Source organism: Mobula birostris, chromosome 5 (assembly GCF_030028105.1).
Source record: "Mobula birostris isolate sMobBir1 chromosome 5, sMobBir1.hap1, whole genome shotgun sequence".
Taxonomy (NCBI): Eukaryota; Metazoa; Chordata; class Chondrichthyes; order Myliobatiformes; family Myliobatidae; genus Mobula; species Mobula birostris.
This window is the reverse complement of record NC_092374.1, coordinates 99885488-99903739: the sequence shown is the minus strand read 5'-3', so window position 1 is coordinate 99903739 and position 18252 is coordinate 99885488. Positions and strand designations below refer to the sequence as shown.

The 18252-nt window shown below is 46.9% G+C and overlaps 1 protein-coding gene across 1 annotated transcript in view; it reads right to left on the bottom strand.

The window, feature by feature from the left end:
• dnah2 (dynein, axonemal, heavy chain 2) overlaps positions 1-18252 on the bottom strand; it is a 609335-nt gene that overhangs the window by 165514 nt on the left and 425569 nt on the right. Inside the window, exons 61-62 of the mRNA XM_072258532.1 lie at positions 4866-5076; positions 2889-3005 (exon numbers count right to left, since the gene is read on the bottom strand). Of these exons, the coding sequence (XP_072114633.1) occupies positions 2889-3005; positions 4866-5076 (328 nt within the window). The remainder of the gene's footprint in view (positions 1-2888; positions 3006-4865; positions 5077-18252) is intronic.

Here is an 18252-nt window from a genome sequence, read left to right as displayed (position 1 = left end):
ATGTCAGGGAGCTAACAGAAATAATGGATGCATACTGTCCAGTTGTGGGCTACGGTAGGAAAGCTGTCGAATCTGACTACCGTAGGAATCTGAGGTATTTATCCGGGGTGTGAAGGGGTCCAGATCAGGTGGGATTGTAGTTGACAGGATGGATCCCAGAGCCAAGATATGGGGCGGGGGGGGGGGGGCTGCAAGGTTTAATCACAGGTTGATAACCCAAATCATGCCTGAACAGAGGAAGAGGTCAATGACCCCTGAACACGATGGAAGGGAGCCCACAGAAAGAACACAGGGGAGCAGAGGAGGACAAGCTAGCATCATAGGTTGAGAGTTAGACCAGGCTGTGCAAAAGATGTCAAAGTACAGTTAAGAAAGGTACTGAATCGTTACTGGAAAGTAATAAATTCCCGGATGAGTGGGGACAAAGAGGGGTGTTGGGGATGGACAGGAGCTGACAGCATGCAGATTGGAGGTGAGGACTGAGTGGGACAGAGGGGATTGGAAGGGATAGTAGGGACAAAGAGGGGTGGTAAGAACAGAGTGGGATTATGAAGACTGAAAGGATGTGTGATGATGGAGTGGGCAGTGGGGATGGAAATGATGGAGTGGCCAGATATGACAGAGAGGATTTCTGATGATGGAGTGGACGGTGGAGATGGGGAGAGTCAGTGATGATGGATGGGCAGGACAGAAAGGGTCAGTGATGATTGAATGAACAATGGGGACAGAGAGTGTTGGTCAGGTGGCAGAGTGGACGGTGGGGACAGAGAGGATGGAGAGGACGGTGGGGACAGAGAGGATGGGGTGGATGGTGCGGACAGAGGGGGTGGTGCAGACAGTGGGGACGGAGAGCATGGGGTGGACGGTGGGGATGGAGAGGGTGGGGTGGACGGTGGGGATGGAGAGGATGGAGTGGACGGTGGGGACAGAGAGGGTAGGGTGGACGGTGGGGACGGAGAGGGTGGAGTGGACGGTGGGAACGGAGAGTGTGGGGTGGACAGTGGGGACAGGGAGGATGGAGTGGACATTGGGGACAGAGAGGATGGAGTGGACGGTGGGGATGGAGAGAGTGCAGTGGACGATGGGGACAGAGAGGATGGAGTGGACATTGGGGACAGAGAGGATGGAGTGGACAGTGAGGACGGAGAGGGTGGAGTGGAGGATGGGGACAGAGCGGATGGAGTGGCCATTGGGGACAGAGAGGATGGAGTGGGCGGTGGGGACAGAGAGGGTGGAGTGGACGGTGGGGACAGAGAGAGTGGAGTGGACTTTGGGGATGGAGGGGATGGGGTGGACGGTGGGGATGGAGAGGGTGGGGTGGACGGTGAGGACGGAGAGGGTGGAGTGGACGGTGGGGACAGAGAGGATGGAGTGGACGGTGGGGACAGAGAGGGTGGGGTGGACGGTGGGGACGGAGAGGGTGGGGTGGACGGTGGGGACAGAGAGGATGGAGTGGACGGTGGGGACGGAGAGGGTGCAGTGGACATTGGGGACAGAGAGGATGGAGTGGACGGTGGGGACGGAGAGGGTGCAGTGGACGGTGGGGACAGAGAGGGTGGGGTGGACGGTGGGGAAAGAGAGGATGGGATGGACGGTGAGGTCAGAGAGGATGGTTTGGACGGTGGGGACAGAGAGAGTGGAGTGGACTTTGGGGACGGAGAGGATGGGGTGGACGGTGGGGACGGAGAGGATGGAGTGGACGGTGGGGACAGAGAGGATGGGGTGGACCGTGGGGACAAAGAGGGTGGAGTGGACATTGGGGACAGAGGGGATGGAGTGGACGGTGGGGTGGAGTGGACAGTGGGGACGGAGAGGGTGGAGTGGACATTGGGAACAGAGAGGGTGGGGTGGACGGTGGGGAAAGAGAGGATGGGGTGGACGGTGAGGACAGAGAGGATGGTTTGGACGGTGGGGACAGAGAGGGAGGACATTGGGGACAGAGAGGGTGGGGTGGACGGTGGGGATGGAGAGGGTGGACATTGGGGACGGAGAGGGTGGAGTGGACATTGGGGACAGAGAGGGTGGAGTGGACGGTGGGGACGGAGAGGGTGGAGTGGACGGTGGGAACAGAGAGGATGGAGTGGACGGTGGGGACGGAGAGGGTGCAGTGGACGGTGAGGACAGAGAGGATGGTTTGGACGGTGGGGACAGAGAGGGTTGGTGAGGTTGGAGTGAACACATTAGGGATGGAGAGGGTTGGTGAGGTTGGAATGGACATTGGGGATGGAGAGGGTTGGTGATGACGGAGTGGATGGTAGGGACTGGGAAGTTTGGTGACGATGGGGTGAACGATGCGGACGGAGAGGGTAGTGACAATGGAGTGGATGGCAGGGGCAGAGAGGGGTAGTTGGGAATGAAAAGGATGATGGATACTGACAGGTGCGGCAGGGATGGAGTGTACACCAGGGTGGTGTAGACGTGCGTGGCCGTTAAATAGAGATGTGGTCGGGATGGATCGGAACAGTAGGGCTGATTGGGATGCTTTTTGTCACAGGCAATGAATGCTCAGTGGTGCTTGCTCGGATGGGACTATAACAACAGTAAAGAGTTGTGAAAATGACCCATGTTCTTCTACCTCTGCTGTTGAGTAACAAACTGTAGATTACACTCCCTGGCTGACATGTCTTATGTTTTGTGTAAGGTTCTACATCCAAGGGCTTGTCCTGCACTGAATACAGCCAAGTCCTGATCAACCATTTGGTTATCAATCGGCCATGTGAGCACACTGTGTGAAAAGCCAGGTCTCATGACCTGCCCTTCACACACAGCTCAGCACCATTAATGCAGGAGACCCTGGAACTCTCAATCTTTTGCTCAGAGATGACAGCAAGATCATGTTCGACCTAAGGATGTGAGTGAGTCACAGATCACCATCTCCAATTTCATACCCTCATGGCATCCTGCAATGCCGGCAAGGCCTCGTCCAGTTCCTTCTGGGCTCCTTCTGCCATCACTTTGCACTTGATTTCTTCTGCTGCGATCTTCTCACTGTGGGAGCTGACAGTCTGTGTGGACAGAAACACTCAGTTGGGCCACAAGCACAACAGTCAGTGAAGGAAGAGACACACCCTGGTGCTCGCCTTCCATGGCAGCTGATTCTAGTCAAGACACGTAGGTATGCTATGTTACAAATGGGCACAAGTTTGCAAAGACCTCAGAAATGGAATCTTGATATGTCCCAGGAGTGTGAGAGGAATAACTACCCCATCATTACCATGTCACAGAAACCTGCCTCCCCTCCACCGACTCTGTCTACACGTCTTGCTGCCTTGGTAAAGCAGCCAGCAGAATCAAAGACCCCACCTACCCCAGTCATTGTCTGTTCTCCTCTCTCCCATCGGGCAGCAGTTGCAAAAGCACGTACCACTCGTACCACCAGGCTCAAGGACAGCTTACATCTCACTGTTATCAGACCATTGAATGGCTTCCTTGTACAGGAGCCAGGGAACTAACATCAATGCACAAAGTGAAATCGAACAGAGGTGGAAAAAGGTCACAGAATATTAAAACATTTGGAAAGTGGTTTAACTGGATGGCCGATGCCTAGAAACTGGAGGTTAGAGGCTGGAGACTGGACATGTGTCCTGGAGTTGGAGGACAGGGTGAGGGGTAGGAAAAGGGCTTGTTTTGCTGTTATTGTTTTGTTGCTTGTAGTTGTTCTGCTGAACCTTGTGGGCATGCCATTTTGGTGCCAGAATGTTTAGCAACTTGAGACCTGCCCCAGCACATCCTCAGATTGGTTTAGCTAGTAACAGAAGCAATACACTTCAATGTCTGTTTCCATATACTTGTGATAAATAAATCTGAATCTGCATTTGAGAAGCACCAACAGCCCTATCTGATGGAGCACTCTGCACACCGAGTAGATAGCTCATAAACCTGAGGATGAAATGGACACTGACTCAGAGAGCCAACGAGGTTTCATAAACACGAGAGATTCTGCAGATGCTGGAAATCCAGAACAACACACATAAAATGCTGGAGGAACTCAGCAGGTCAGGTAGTATCTATGGAGAGGAATAAACGATCAACATTTCAGGCCAAGACTCTTCATCAGCACTGAGTTGAAGGGCCTGGAGAGATATCAGGTGGAGCTCAACCCTTTCGGTGAAAGGTAAAAGTAAACTGGTAATAAATAGTTCCTTGGAAAAAGTGCAAAGAGAGAAGATTAAGGGAGTTCAAGAGGTATGACAAGGCATTTGAAGGCACTATTGGACTGGTGTGTCGAATTGTTTTGTCTTATAGTTTATCATTCCTATACTTGTTTGTATTTTTATATAATCACCTGTATGCATTCAGTGGCCACTTTATTCGGTACAAGAGTGGAACCCGGTGTGCTCTTCTGCTGCTGTAGCCACCCACGAAAAGGTTCACATGTTGTGCTTCAGAGATGTCCTTCTGCACACCACTATTGAAATGTGTGGTTATTTGAGTTACTGTCACCCTCTCTGACCTCCCTCATTCACCAACAGAACTGCCACTTACTGGATGTTTTTTGTTTCTCACACAATTCTCTATCAACTCTGTTGTGTGTGAAAATCCCAGGAGATTAGTTTCTGAAATAATCAAACTACCCTGCCTGGCAGCAACAATCACCCCACAATCAAAGTCACTTAGATCACATTTCTAATGTTTGGTCTAAATAACAACTAAACCTCTTGACCATGTCTGCATGCTTTATGCATTGAGTTGCTGCTACGTGATTGACTAAGTAGATATTTGCATTAATGAGCAGGTGTACTGTACTAATAAAGGGACACAAAGCTGAAGGAATGTTGCTGAAGGGAGGTGAGTGGAAATTGGAGGATCAGCATGCCTCGCCGTGGGGTGGTGTACAATGGAGGGGATGGGCTCTGTGGCCCTACCTTCTGCTGCTCATCAGCCTCACGCTTCTGCTGTACAATGATCACCAGGTACTCCTCACATTGCTTCTGGAACTCGGCTACTTTCACCTTTGCCTGCTCCAGCTCGACGGACATCACCTCCACCTTATCCCGAGTGTCATCGATTTTGGACAAACCATTCCGCAACTTGTTGGCCTGACTGCTGATCTCAATTCGCTTCTCCTCCAGTAATCTGCAGACAAGAGCATAGATACATTAACATAGGACACAGAATACTATAGCCAACAATCACCAGTTGGGGTACAGCCCATTTACAGCAGACCACTTAACCTAATCTAAAATCCATCTAACTCTTCCCTCCCAAATAACCCTCCACCTTTCTTTCATGTGCCTATCCAAGCACCTTTTCAATCCCCTAATGTATCTGTCTCTACTGCCATCTTTCGCATGCACCCAGCACAGTCTGTGTAAAAAAAAACCTACCTCTGATATCCCCCATTACACTTTCTTCCAATCACCTTAAAATTATGCACGCTTATATTATCTATTTCCACCCTGGGGAAAAAAGCCAATGGCTGCCCATGTATCATGTACATCTAAAGATTAAGATAAAGATTAGCTTCATGGTATTTGTCACATGTAAATTGAAATATACAGCGAAATACATTGATTGCATCTACAACCAACGAAGTCCGAGGATGTGCTGGGTAACCCATAAGTGTTGCCATGCTTCTGGTGCCAACATAGCATTCCCACAACTTTCTAATCCTAACCTTTGTTGTGTGAGAGGAATTTGGAGGACCCAGAGGACACCTATGTATTTATGGGGAGAATGTACAAACTCCTTAAAGGCAGTGGCAGGAATTGAACCAGGACTGGCGATTGCCATGATTGCCACTGCTGTAAAGCTATACTAACCACTATGTTACCATCCTGCTCTTGGATAGGCAATTGAATGGGTACATGGAAGGTCAGGGGTTCCCAACTTGGGGCCCATGACATAAAATAGGAGTTCACAACTATGGCATAAAAAGTGTTAGGAACCCCTGGTTTAGAGGGATATGGGCCAAATAAGGAAAATTTTATTTATCATCAGAAATACAACAGAATAACAGGCCGTTCTGGCTCAATGAGCCTGAGCTGCCCAGTTATATCCATGGGACCAATTAACCTACTAACATGGACGCTTCTGGGATGCGGGAAGAACCCAGACCAGCTGGAAGAAACCCACACAATCACAGGGAGAAGGTACAAACTCCTTAAAGACAGCAGCAGCAATTGAACCTGAGTTGCTGCAAAAACTCCGTCGTCATTGGGTGACCAAAGACAAAGACTTAGGCAGCAGCCCCAGCTGAATGCGGGTGCAATGGGATCGACTGCTCCTGAAACAGGCATTCCCTGTGAGAAACTGAGTGGGAGCAGCAGACGGCACAGCCTGGTGCTGACCAGTGGCATCCCATGGGGATCTGTTCTGGGATTTCTGCTATTTGTGACTTTTACAAGTGGAAGTTTGCAAATGAAACAAAGGTTGGTGGTGTTGTGAAGAGTGTAGAAGGCTGAGGCCTGGAGGTAGCCAGTCCACCAGTTGGAAGCCTGGTGTTTGGTGAGTGGGTTGGAGGAAAGGGGCTTATTTATTGATTGTTGTTTTTGTTCAGTTGTTGTTGCTGGTGGGCAGTCTATGTTTGCGTCGGAACGTGTGGTGACACTTGCAGGATTCCCCCAGCACGTCCTTAAGTTGTATTGGCTGTTAACACAAATGACACATTTCACTGTATGTTCCAATCTACTGCTGATAAATAAAACTGAATCTGAACCTGACATATGAAGGCTGTCATAGCTTACAAAAGAACCATGGCAGGAGGCACAGCTGGGCTGAGAAGTGGCAGATGGAGTTCAATTTGGAAAAGCGTGAAGTGATTCACTTTGGAGAGTTGAACTTGAAGTCAGAGCGCAGGGTTAAAGGCAGGATAGTTAAAAGTGTGGAAGAGGGATCTTGGGGACCATGTCCATTGATCCCTCAAAGTTGCTGTGCTATTTGATAGGGTGGTTAAGAAGGTGTATGATGTGCTGGACTTCAATAGTCGGGGGATTGAGTTCAATCTCTGTAAGGTAATGTTGCAGCTCTATAAAACTCTGTTTAGACCACACTTGGGATATTGTGTTCATTTCTGGAAGGATTATAGGAAGGATTTGAAAGCTATAAAGACAGTATAGAGGAGATTTACCAGGATGCTGCCTGTATTAGAGAGCATGTCTTATAAAGATAGGATGAGCAAGCTAGGGCTTTTCTTCATGGAAAGGAAAATAAGAGGTGATTTGATAGAGGTGCAGCCAGAGACATTTTCCCCAGGGCAGAAATAGCTAATATGACAGGGCATAATTTCAAACTGATCGCAAAAAAGCAGAGAGGGTATGTCAGAGATAGGTTTTCACACAGAGGATGGTAGGTGAGTGGAACATGCTGCCAGGGGTGGGAGTAGAAGAAGATACATTCGGGACCCTTAAGTAAGCACAGAGATTTTAAAAAAATGTATAAGCTATGTGTAGCCATCGGGCTTTGGTAATTCAAAGTACTGCAAGTCCGGTTCATTGGTTTATTGTGGAGACTGACGGCACAGGAGCTGTGTGGCCTTGGTGGTTGGGTGGAGCAGGTCCTCACGCTGTGACATCACCTGTTTATACCACAGAACAGAGGCACCAGACTCCATGTCCAAGGACTAGGTCCTCATGCCATGGCTTCACCCAGAGGCGATACGGGAGAGAACAGAGACACAGTGGATGCACCAGAATTGGTGCCAGGTTGGGGGCTGTCCATGTTCGCTCCCTGAAAGACAAGCTGGATTGCCTTTTTTGGTAGTTCAAGAGATGAGGAACTTCTGCACACTTGTCCTTGCAGGGATGTGGCTCTATGCCAATATCCTGTGCATCAACAATCTTTAGGACATGTCACTCAATGACTCGCACTAATATTATTTTATGACTGTATGTGCTATTGTAACTGTATGTGCTCTGTGCAACTATATGTAATGTGTTTTGCATCTTGGCCCCAGAGGAATGCTACTTCCTTTAGCTATATACACGTGTATAGTTGAATGACAATTAAACATGAACCTGAACTTAGATTGAAGTTGGAGTAGGTTAAATACCTGGCACAGCATCACGAGCCGAAGGCCCTGTACTGTGGCGTAGTGTTCAATGTTTTACATATAATCCATACTCCCACTGTTCATTAACCTATGGGAATACTCCGTGTCAGGCTGTGCTGGAGGGGATAGGAACAGAGCTAATGAAAGGCATAGACATTTCGGCAAAGCAACAGAAGAATTATCGGACTGAAAAGTTCGATTCTGGTCCTCATCAGAGGTTTATAACAACCACTGTGCAGGAGAGTTACAAAATGAGAAAAGGATACCCCAGCCGAGGCTGTCTCAGATCACAGGAGACTGGGAACTGATTTACTTGAAGCATATGAAGCTCTCAAGATGGAGTGATTACAAGGAGGCACTGAGCTACAGTCTCCACCAAGAATGTGGTTCAGACTTGGCTGTTCTTTCAATTCGCAGGTAAGATTTGGGGGACAGAGAGGGAAGCTGCAGGTCAGGTTAGGGTTCGGGGTATGGAAGTGGAAGAGTTTGAGGTCAGGCCTCTGCTCTGCGTTCGAAAGCCAGCAATGTAGACGTGTGACAAATGATAATAGACTGTCCCAGCAGCCTGCGATTGGATATCCATGCAAGCAGGAGGCATGAGGGCCAGTGAGTCAGCGAGCCCAGAGTTTGAGCCTGATGGGAATTTGGAGTCCCATCATCAGTCAATACCGAAGATCAGAACTCAAAGCTCAATTGGAAATCTTAAAGTCCAAGGCCACTGGCCAAAGCCTGGAGACTGGAGACCTGTCTTGGAGTTGGATGCTGCTTGTGTGGGTGGATGGGAGGAACAGGCTTATTTTGCGGCTGCCGCTTGTTGTATTCTATGTTGCTCTGATGAGCTTTGTGGGCATACCATGACAGTGCCAGCTGCCGCAGCACATCCCTAGGTTGTAGGTTGTCACCACAAACAATACATTTCACTCTATGTTTCTACGTACATCTGATAAATAAACATATCTGAATTTGAATCTATCAGAGGATGAACAGCCTGGAATTATTTTCCTCTGCAGAGAACTCAATAACTAGGGTTGCAATAACAGCAAGAGGATGAGGAACGATTGATGAAATAAATTTTCAAACATAGGATGACAGGAATTTACACCTCTCCGAGCCAGAAGCAAAAATGGGATGAACTATGACCGAGGGCAGAGTGAGGTTAATCTAAACAGCATCTTCACAACTCTCCGGACATGATCACATAAAATCACCTATGTCTGAATTCTCTTTACATTTAATGCTGGATGTAGAGGGAGCAGCCTGGAATCTCCACCAACCATTGGCACACACAAAAACATTGAGGGAACTCAGCAGGGCAGGCAGCATTCATTGAGGGAAATAAACAGTTGATGTTTCAGGCCAAGACCCTTCATCAGGACTGGAAAAGAGGGAAAAGTCCTGAATAAGGAAGAGGCAGGACAGGAAGGAGAAGGACAAGTTCACAAGTGATAGGTGAAGCCAAGTGAGGGGTAAAGTCCGTGGCGGGGGGTGGAAGCCGGGAGGTGACAAGTGGAAAAGGTAAAGGGTTAAAGAAAAAGGAATCTGATAGGAGAGGAGAGTGGACCATGGAAAAAAGGGAAGGAGGAAGGGGAACCAGAGAGAGGGAGGTGATGGGCAGGTGAGAAGAGAAACGGTGAGAGGGGGACCAGAATGGGGAGTGGAAAAACAGAGAAAGGAGGAGAGAGGAAAAATTACTGGACATTGAAGAAATCAATGTTCATGCCGTCATATTTGAGGCTACGCAGACGGAATATGAGGTAATAGAGGAGGCAACAGACAGACATGTTTTAATGCGACTTCCTACTCTGACATGTGGCCAAAGGGAGAATCTGAATCAGGTTTAATACCATCAGCATATGTAATGAAATTTACAGACGATGTTTCGGGCTGAAAGCTTTTGGCAGGACTGGAGAAAAAAAGCTGAGGAATCCTGCCAAAGGGTTTTTGGCCAAAACATCGACTGTACTTTTTTTCCATAGAATCTGCATGGCCTGCTGAGTTCCTCCAGCGCTCTGGATTTCCAACATATGCAAGTTTTCTCGACATGAAATTTGTTGTTCTGCGGCAGCAATACATTGCAATACATATTAATAAAAACAATAAACTACAATAAATATATTAACCTACAAATAAATTAAATAAGCAGTGTCTTTGATGGAACTGGCTTAGTTCACAACTTTCCGCAGCTTTTTCCAATCCTGTGCAATGGCCCCTCCATACCAGACAGTGATGTAACCATTAGAGTGCTCTCCATGGTACATCAGTAGAAATTTATGAGTGGCATACACCAATTCTTCTCAAACTCTTAATGAAACATGCCTTCTTTGTACTTGTATTTGTATCAATGTTGGGCCCAGGATAGATCCTCGGAAATGTTGACACTCAGGAACTTGAAATTGCTCACTCTTTCCACTTCTAATCCTTCAGTGAGGACTTGTGTGTGTTCCTTTGACTTGCCTTTCCTGAAGTCCACAATCAATTCCTTAGTCTTACTGATGTTGAGTGCAAGATTGTTGCTGCAACGCCATTCAGCTAGCTGATCTATCTCACTCCTGTATGCCTCCTTGTCACCGTCTGAAATTCTGTCAATAATAGATGATGTTTGAGTATGCCTATCCACACAGTTGTGAGTGCAGAGAGAGTTGAGCAGCAGGCTAAGCATGCATTCTTGAGGTGCACCAGTATTGACTGTCAGCAAGGTGATGTTATTTCTCATCTACACAGACTGTGCTCTCCCAATTAGGAAGTCAAGAATCAAGTTACAGAGGGAGGTACAGAGGCCCAGGTTTAGGAGCTTGTTGATTAGAACTGAGGGTTTGATGGTGTTGAACACTGAGCTGCAGTCAATAAACAGCAGCCTGACACAAGTATTACTATTGTCCAGGTGATCCAGGCTGAGCGGAGAGTCAGTGAGATCACGTCCGCTGTAGACCTGTTGTGGTGATAGACAAATTGCAGCAGGTCCAAGTCCTTGCTGAGGTGGGAGTTGACAGAGGCCATGAGCAACCTCTCAGGGCACTTCATCACAGTGGATGTGAATGCCACTGAGCAACAAGTTGTTGAGGCAGATCACCCTGCTCTTCTTGGGCACTGGGTATGATTTGTCACCTTTTTGAAGCAAATGGGAACCTCCAACTACAGTAGTGAGAATGAAGATGTCTTTGAACATTCTTCCCAGCTGATTGGCACAGGCTTTTAATGCGTTACCAGGTACCGTAGTAGTCTGGCGGATGGACCTCTACCTCACTGAGGCCAAATGGCAGCTCTCTGACACCTCCTCTTACTTACTCCTGGAACAGGACCCCACCAAAAAACATCAAACTATTGTCTCCCGCACAATCACCGCCCTTATCAACTCCGGAGACCTTCCATCCTCAGCCGCTAAACTCGTTATTCCCACACCCCGTACCACTCTGTTGTACCTCCTCCCAAAGATACACAAGCCTGACTGTCCCATTCCCATTCAGACATGTCCATACATGGCCTCCTCTACTGCCATGATGAGTCTAAACTCAGGTTGGAGCAGCAACACCTCATATACCGTCTAGGTAGTCTCCAGCCCCTTGGTATGAACATAGAATTCTCCAACTTCCGGTAATTCCCTCTTCTTCCCTTCCTCTATCCCTATTTTATATCACTTCCCTCATAGTTCTGCCTCCTTCTACTACTTCGCATTGTTCTCCTGCCAATCACCTCCCTGCTTCTCCTCCCCCACCCCCTTGTCTTTAAAATTACTGTTTTTTTCAACTACCAGCATTCTTCAAACCCTCCCCAAAGTTCTTCCTTCACTCCTGACGAAGGGTTTCGGCCCGAAACGTCGACTAATCTTTTCAACTGATCCTGACTGACCTGCTGAGTTCCTCCAGCGCATTGTGAGTGTTCCTTTGACAACAGCATCTGCAGATTATTTTGTGTTAAAGATGTTTTGATGTTGGCCTCCCAGGCTGAAATCACAGGGTCACCAGATGCTGCAGGGATCCGCATAGATGTAGTCTTATTCTACCTTTCAATGCATACATAAAAGGTGTTCAGCTCATCTGGGAGTGAAGTATTACTGCCATTCATGATGTTAGGTTCTGCCTTGTAGGAAGTAATGGCCTGCAAACTCTGCCAAAGTTGATGTGTGTCCGATTCCATCAATCAGAAATTAGGTCTACCTTCAATCAGAATTGTTTTAGGTTGTACCTAAATTACTTGTATAATTCTGGATCACCAGTCTTGAATGCCATTGATACAGCTTTAACAGACTAAAAACTTCCTAGTTCATCCATGGCTTTTGATTGGGTATGTCTGGTATGTTCTTGAAGCCACACAGGTTTTAAGACCATAAGACAAAGGAGCAGAAGTCAGCCATTCGGCCCATCGAGTCTGCTCCGCCATTTTATCATGCACTGATCCATTCTCCCATTTAGTCCCACTCCCCTGCCTTCTCACCATAACCTTTGATGCCCTGGCTACTCAGATACCTATCAATCTTTGCCTTAAATACACCCAATGACTTGGCCTCCACTGTTGCCCGTGGCTTCAAATTCCATAGATTCACCACCCTCTGACTAAAAAAATTTCTTCGCATTTCTGTTCTGAATGGGTGCCCTACAATCCTTAAGTCATGCCCTCTCGTACTAGACTCCCCCATCATGGGGAACAACTTTGCCACATCCACTCTGTCCGTCCCTTTCAACATTCAAAATGTTTCTATGAGGTCTCCCCTCATTCTTCTAAACTCCAAGGAATACAGTCCAAGAGCAGACAAACGTTCCTCATATGTGAACCCTCTCATTCCCGGAATCATTCTAGTGAATCTGCTCTGTACCCTCTCCAACGTCAGCACATCCTTTCTTAAATAAGGAGACCAAAACTGCCAACAGTACTCAAAGTGAGGTCTCACCAGCGCCTTATAGAGCCTCAACATCACATCCCTGCTCCTATACTCTATTCCTCTAGAAATGAATGCCAACATTGCATTCGCCTTCTTCACTACCGACTCAACCTGGAGGTTAACCTTAAGGGTATCCTGTACGAGGACTCCCAAGTCCTGTTGCATCTCAGAACTTTGAATTCTTTCCCCACTTAAATAATAGTCTGCCCATTTATTTCTTCTGCCAAAGTGCATAACCATACACTTTCCAACATTGTACTTCATTTGTCACTTCTTTGCCCATTCTTCCAATCTATCCAAGTCTCTCTGCAGACTCTCCGTTTCCTCAGCACTACCGGCCCCTCCACCTATCTTTGTATCGTCAGCAAACTTAGCCACAAAGCCATCTATTCCATAATCCAAATCGTTGATGTACAATGTAAAAAGAAGCGGCCCCAACACGGACCCCTGTGGAACACCGTTGGTAACCGGCAGCCAACCAGAATAGGATCCCTTTATTCCCACTCTCTGTTTCCTGCCAATCAGCCAACGCTCTATCCACGTATGTAACTTTCCCGTAATTCCATGGGCTCTTATCTTGTTAAGTAGCCTCATGTGTGGCACCTTGTCAAAGGCCTTCTGAAAATCCAAATATACAACATCCACTGCATCTCCCTTGTCTAGTCTACTGGTAGTTTCCTCAAAAAAATTGTAATAGGTTTGTCAGGCAGGATTTTCCTTTAAGGAATCCATGCTGAGTTCTGCCTATCTTGTCATATGCCTCCAGCTACTCTGTAACCTCATCCTTGACAATCGACTCCAACAACTTCCCAACCACCGATGTCAAGCTAACAGGTCTATAATTTCCTTTTTGCTTCCTTGCCCCCTTCTTAAATAGCAGAGTGACATTTGCAATCTTCCAGTCCTCCGGAACCATGCCAGAATCTATTGACTTTTGAAAGATCATCGCTAATGCCTCTGCAATCTCCACAGCTACTTCCTTCAGAACACAAGGGTTCCCTCCATCTGGTCCGGGTGATTTATCTACCTTTAGACTATTCAGCTTCCTTAGTACTTTCTCTGTTGTAATTGTGACTGCGCACACTTCTCTTCCCTGCCACCATTGAGTGTCCGGTATACTGCTGATGTCTTCCTCAATGAAGACTGATGCAAAATACTTGTTCAGTTCCTCTGCCATCTCCTTATCTCCCATAACAATTTCTCCAGCATCATTTTCTATCAGTCCTATATCTACTCTCACCTGTCTTTTACTCTTTATATACTTGAAAAAGCTTTTAGTATCCTCTTTGATATTATGTGCTAGCTTCCTTTCATAGTTAATCTTTTCCCTCTTAATGACCTTCTTAGTTTCCTTTTTAAAAACTTCCCAATCCTCTGTCTTCCCACTAATTTTTGTTTCCTTGTATGCCCTCTCCTTTGCTTTAACTTTGGCTTTGACTTCTCTTGTCAACCATGGTTGCATCCTTTTTCCATTCGAAAATTTCTTCTTTTTTGGAATATACCTGTCTTGCACATTCCTCATTTCTCGCATAAACTCCTGCCACTACTGTTCTGCTGTCTTTCCCTCCAGTGTCCCTTTCCAGTCAACTTTGGCCAGTTCCTCTCTCATGCCACTGTAATTTCCTTTACTCCACTGAAATACCGACGCATCAGATTTCGGCTTCTCTTTTTCTAATTTCACAGTGAACTCAATCATGTTATGATCACTGCCTCCTAAGGGTTCCTTCACCTCAATCTCTCTAATCACCTCTGGTTCATTACACAATACCTAATCCAGTACAGCCGATCCCCTAGTGGGCTCAACAACAAGCTGTTCTAAACAGCCATCTCGTAGACATTCTACAAATTCTCTCTCTTGAGATCCAGTGCCGACCTGATTTTCCCAATCCACTCGCATGTTATAATCCCCCACAATTATCATAACACTGCCCTTCTGACAAGCCTTTTCTATTTCCTGGTGTAATTTGTAGTCCACATCCCTGCAGCTGTTTGGAGGCCTATAAATAACTGCCATCAGGGTCCTTTTACCCTGCAATTTCTTAGCTCAACCCATAAAGATTCTGCACCTTCCGATCCTATATCACCTCTCTAATGATTTAATATCATTTCTTACCCATAAAACCACGCCTCCCCCTCTGCCTACCTTCCTATCCTTCCAGTACACCGTGTATTCTTGGATGTTCAGCTCCTAGAGACATGCATCCTTTAGCCACGTCTCAGTGATGGCCACAATATCATACCTGCCAATCTGTAGCTGTACGACAAGATCATCCACTTTATTCCTTATGCTGCGTGCATTTAAGTATAACACCTTAAGACCAGTATTTGGTACTTTTCACTTTGATTTCACTGCAACTTTTTTGCACTGCAACTCATCCCAATGGCTACAAATTTGCCCCATCACCTGCCTGTCTTTCCTGACATCTTTACTGCTCACTATCTTAGATTTATTTCTGTTTTCCCCTTCCTCCGCTCTGTCATTCCGGTTCCCATCCCCCTGGCAAATTAGTTTAAACCCTCTCTAACAGATCTATTAAACTTTCCCGCCAGGATATTGGTCCCCTTCGGGTTCAGGTGTAACCTGTCCTTTTTTGATGAAGTTGTAAACAACTGTTGCATATTCACTCAGATCCTCCCTTTTGCAGCAAACAGAGCAAAGGTACTCAATAAAGCGAACACCAATCAGCGTTGGGCCTCACCAACGTAGAAGAGGCTACATCAAGAGCGCCAGATACAGTAGATGACCGTGACAGACTTACAGGTGAAGTGACCTCCACCAAGCTCCTGGCAGTGCAGTCCAGCTGCCCTCTGGCTCTGCATGTTTGAAAGGAGCGATTTGTTGTGTCTGCCAACCTAAACCCCAAAACACCTCCTGTCATGGGGAAGGTAGTGCTGACCCCACCCTTGCAGTGAGGGCTATGACCTGGTTACTCTCCACTACTGAGGAACCATGTTACTGTAAACTATAACTTTGCAAATGTAACTCTCAGCTCAAGACAAATGTGATCCAAATTCGCAGGTTCGAGAGGACCCAGTCACGCCAGCTGTGGGAGACTTAATGTTCAATCCTCAAATGGACTGTCATTATTCTTTAATGCTCAGCACAAGATCTTCCTCACAACGGAAGCTCATGTCAGGAATCAAGCTATACTTTGTGCACAGTGTTTCCTTTGTTCCCAAGCTTTGTTCCAAATGAATTACTGAATGACATCTCCCATGTTCTCATGTTTGTCAATGGCTTCTTTTATTTATTGGCGGGGGGCGGGGGGGTGGCGTGATTGAATTCAGAGTGAGGCAGAGCTTTATTCCCAGGTCAGCTACACTAAAGACCACTGCCTCCACCACTCTGCACCAATTTAATTGGGTATAAAGTATGCCTGTGGTTGCTGGGTTTGGAGTCACAACACCATACAGGCTGGATAGTGCACTACAGTTCCCTCCTTTTCACCGGTTGTCAACCTGGAACACTCTTTCAAAGAGTCATAGAACACTACAGCACAGAAACAATGGACCCAGCACCGGTCCTTGCAGCACACCACTAGTCACAGGCCTCCAGTCAGAGAGGAAACATAGCAAAGGCGAGTGGGAAGCCGGAGGATTGGGAAACTTTTAAAGAGCAACAGAAGGTAACTAAAAAGGCAATACGTGGAGAAAAAATGAGGTACGAAGGTAAACTAGCCAAGAATATAAAGGAGGATAGTAAAAGCTTCTTTAGGTATGTGAAAAGGAAAAAAATAGTTAAGACCAAAATTGGGCCCTTGAAGACAGAAGCGGGTGAATTTATTATGGGGAACAAGGAAATGGCAGACGAGTTGAACAGGTACTTTGGATCTGTCTTCACTAGGGAAGACACAAACAATCTCCCAGATGTAATAGTGGCCAAAGGACCTCGGGTAATGGATGAATTGAAGGAAATTTATATTAGGAATTTATATCAGGAAATGGTGTTGGATAGGCTGTTGGGTCTGAAGGCTGATAAGTCCCCGGGACCTGATGGTCTGCATCCCAGGGTACTTAAGGAGGTGGCTTTAGAAATCGTGGATGCATTGGTAATCATTTTCCAATGTTCTATAGATTCAGGACCAGTTCCTGTGGATTGGAGGGTGGCTAATGTTGTCCCTCTCTTCAAGAAGGGAGGAAGAGAGAAAACAGGGAATTATAGACCAGTTAGCCTGACGTCGGTGGTGGGAAAGATGCTGGAGTCAATTATAAAAGATGAAATTACGACACACCTGGATAGTAGTAACAGGATTGGTCCCAGTCAGCATGGATTTACGAAGGGGAAATCGTGCTTGACTAATCTTCTGGAATTTTTTGAGGATGTAACTATGAAAATGGACAAGGGAGAGCCAGATTAACGGGTCCCTTTCGGAATGGCAGGCGGTGACCAGTGGGGTACCGCAGGGTTCAGTGCTGGGACCGCAGCTGTTTACAATATATATTAATGATTTAGATGAGGGAATTATAAGTAACATTAGCAAATTTGCCGAGGACACAAAGCTGGGTGGCAGTGTGAAATGTGAGGAGGACTTGGACAGGCTGGGTGAGTGGGCAGATGCATGGCAGGTGCAGTTTAATGTGGATAAATGCGAGGTTATCCACTTTGGTGGTAAGAACGGGAAGGCAGATTATTATCTAAATGGAGTCAAGTTAGGAAAAGGGGAAGCACAGCGAGATCTAGGTGTTCTTGTACATCAGTCACTGAAAGCAAGCATGCAAGTACAGCAGGCAGTGAAGAAAGCTAATGGCATGCTGGCCTTCATAGCAAGGGGAATTGAGTATAAGAGCAAAGAGGTCCTTCCGCAGCTGTACAGGGCCCTGGTGAGACCACACCTGGAGTACTGTGTGCAGTTTTGGTCTCCAAATTTGAGGAAAGACATTCTTGCTATTGAGGGACTGCAGCATAGGTTCACAACGTTAATTCCCGGGATGGTGGGACTGTCATATGTCGAAAGATTGGAGCGACTGGGCTTGTATACTCTGGCATTTAGAAGGCTGAGAGGGGATCTTATTGAAACACATAAGATTATTAAGGGATTGGACACGCTGCAGGCAGGAAGCATGTTCCCACTGATGGGTGAGTCCAGAACCAGAGGTCACAATTTAAGAATTAGGGGTAGGCCATTTAGAACGGAGTTGAGGAAAAACTTTTTCACCCAGAGAGTGGTGGATATATGGAACACTCTGTCCCAGAAGGCTGTGGAGGCCAAGTCTCTGGATGCTTTCAAAAAAGAGATGGATAGAGCTCTTAAAGATAGCGGAATCAAAGGTTATGGGGATAAGGCAGGAACTGGATACTGATAGTGGATGATCAGCCATGATCACAGTGAATGGTGGTGCTGGCTCGAAGGGCTGAATGGTCTACTCCTGCACCTATTGTCTATTG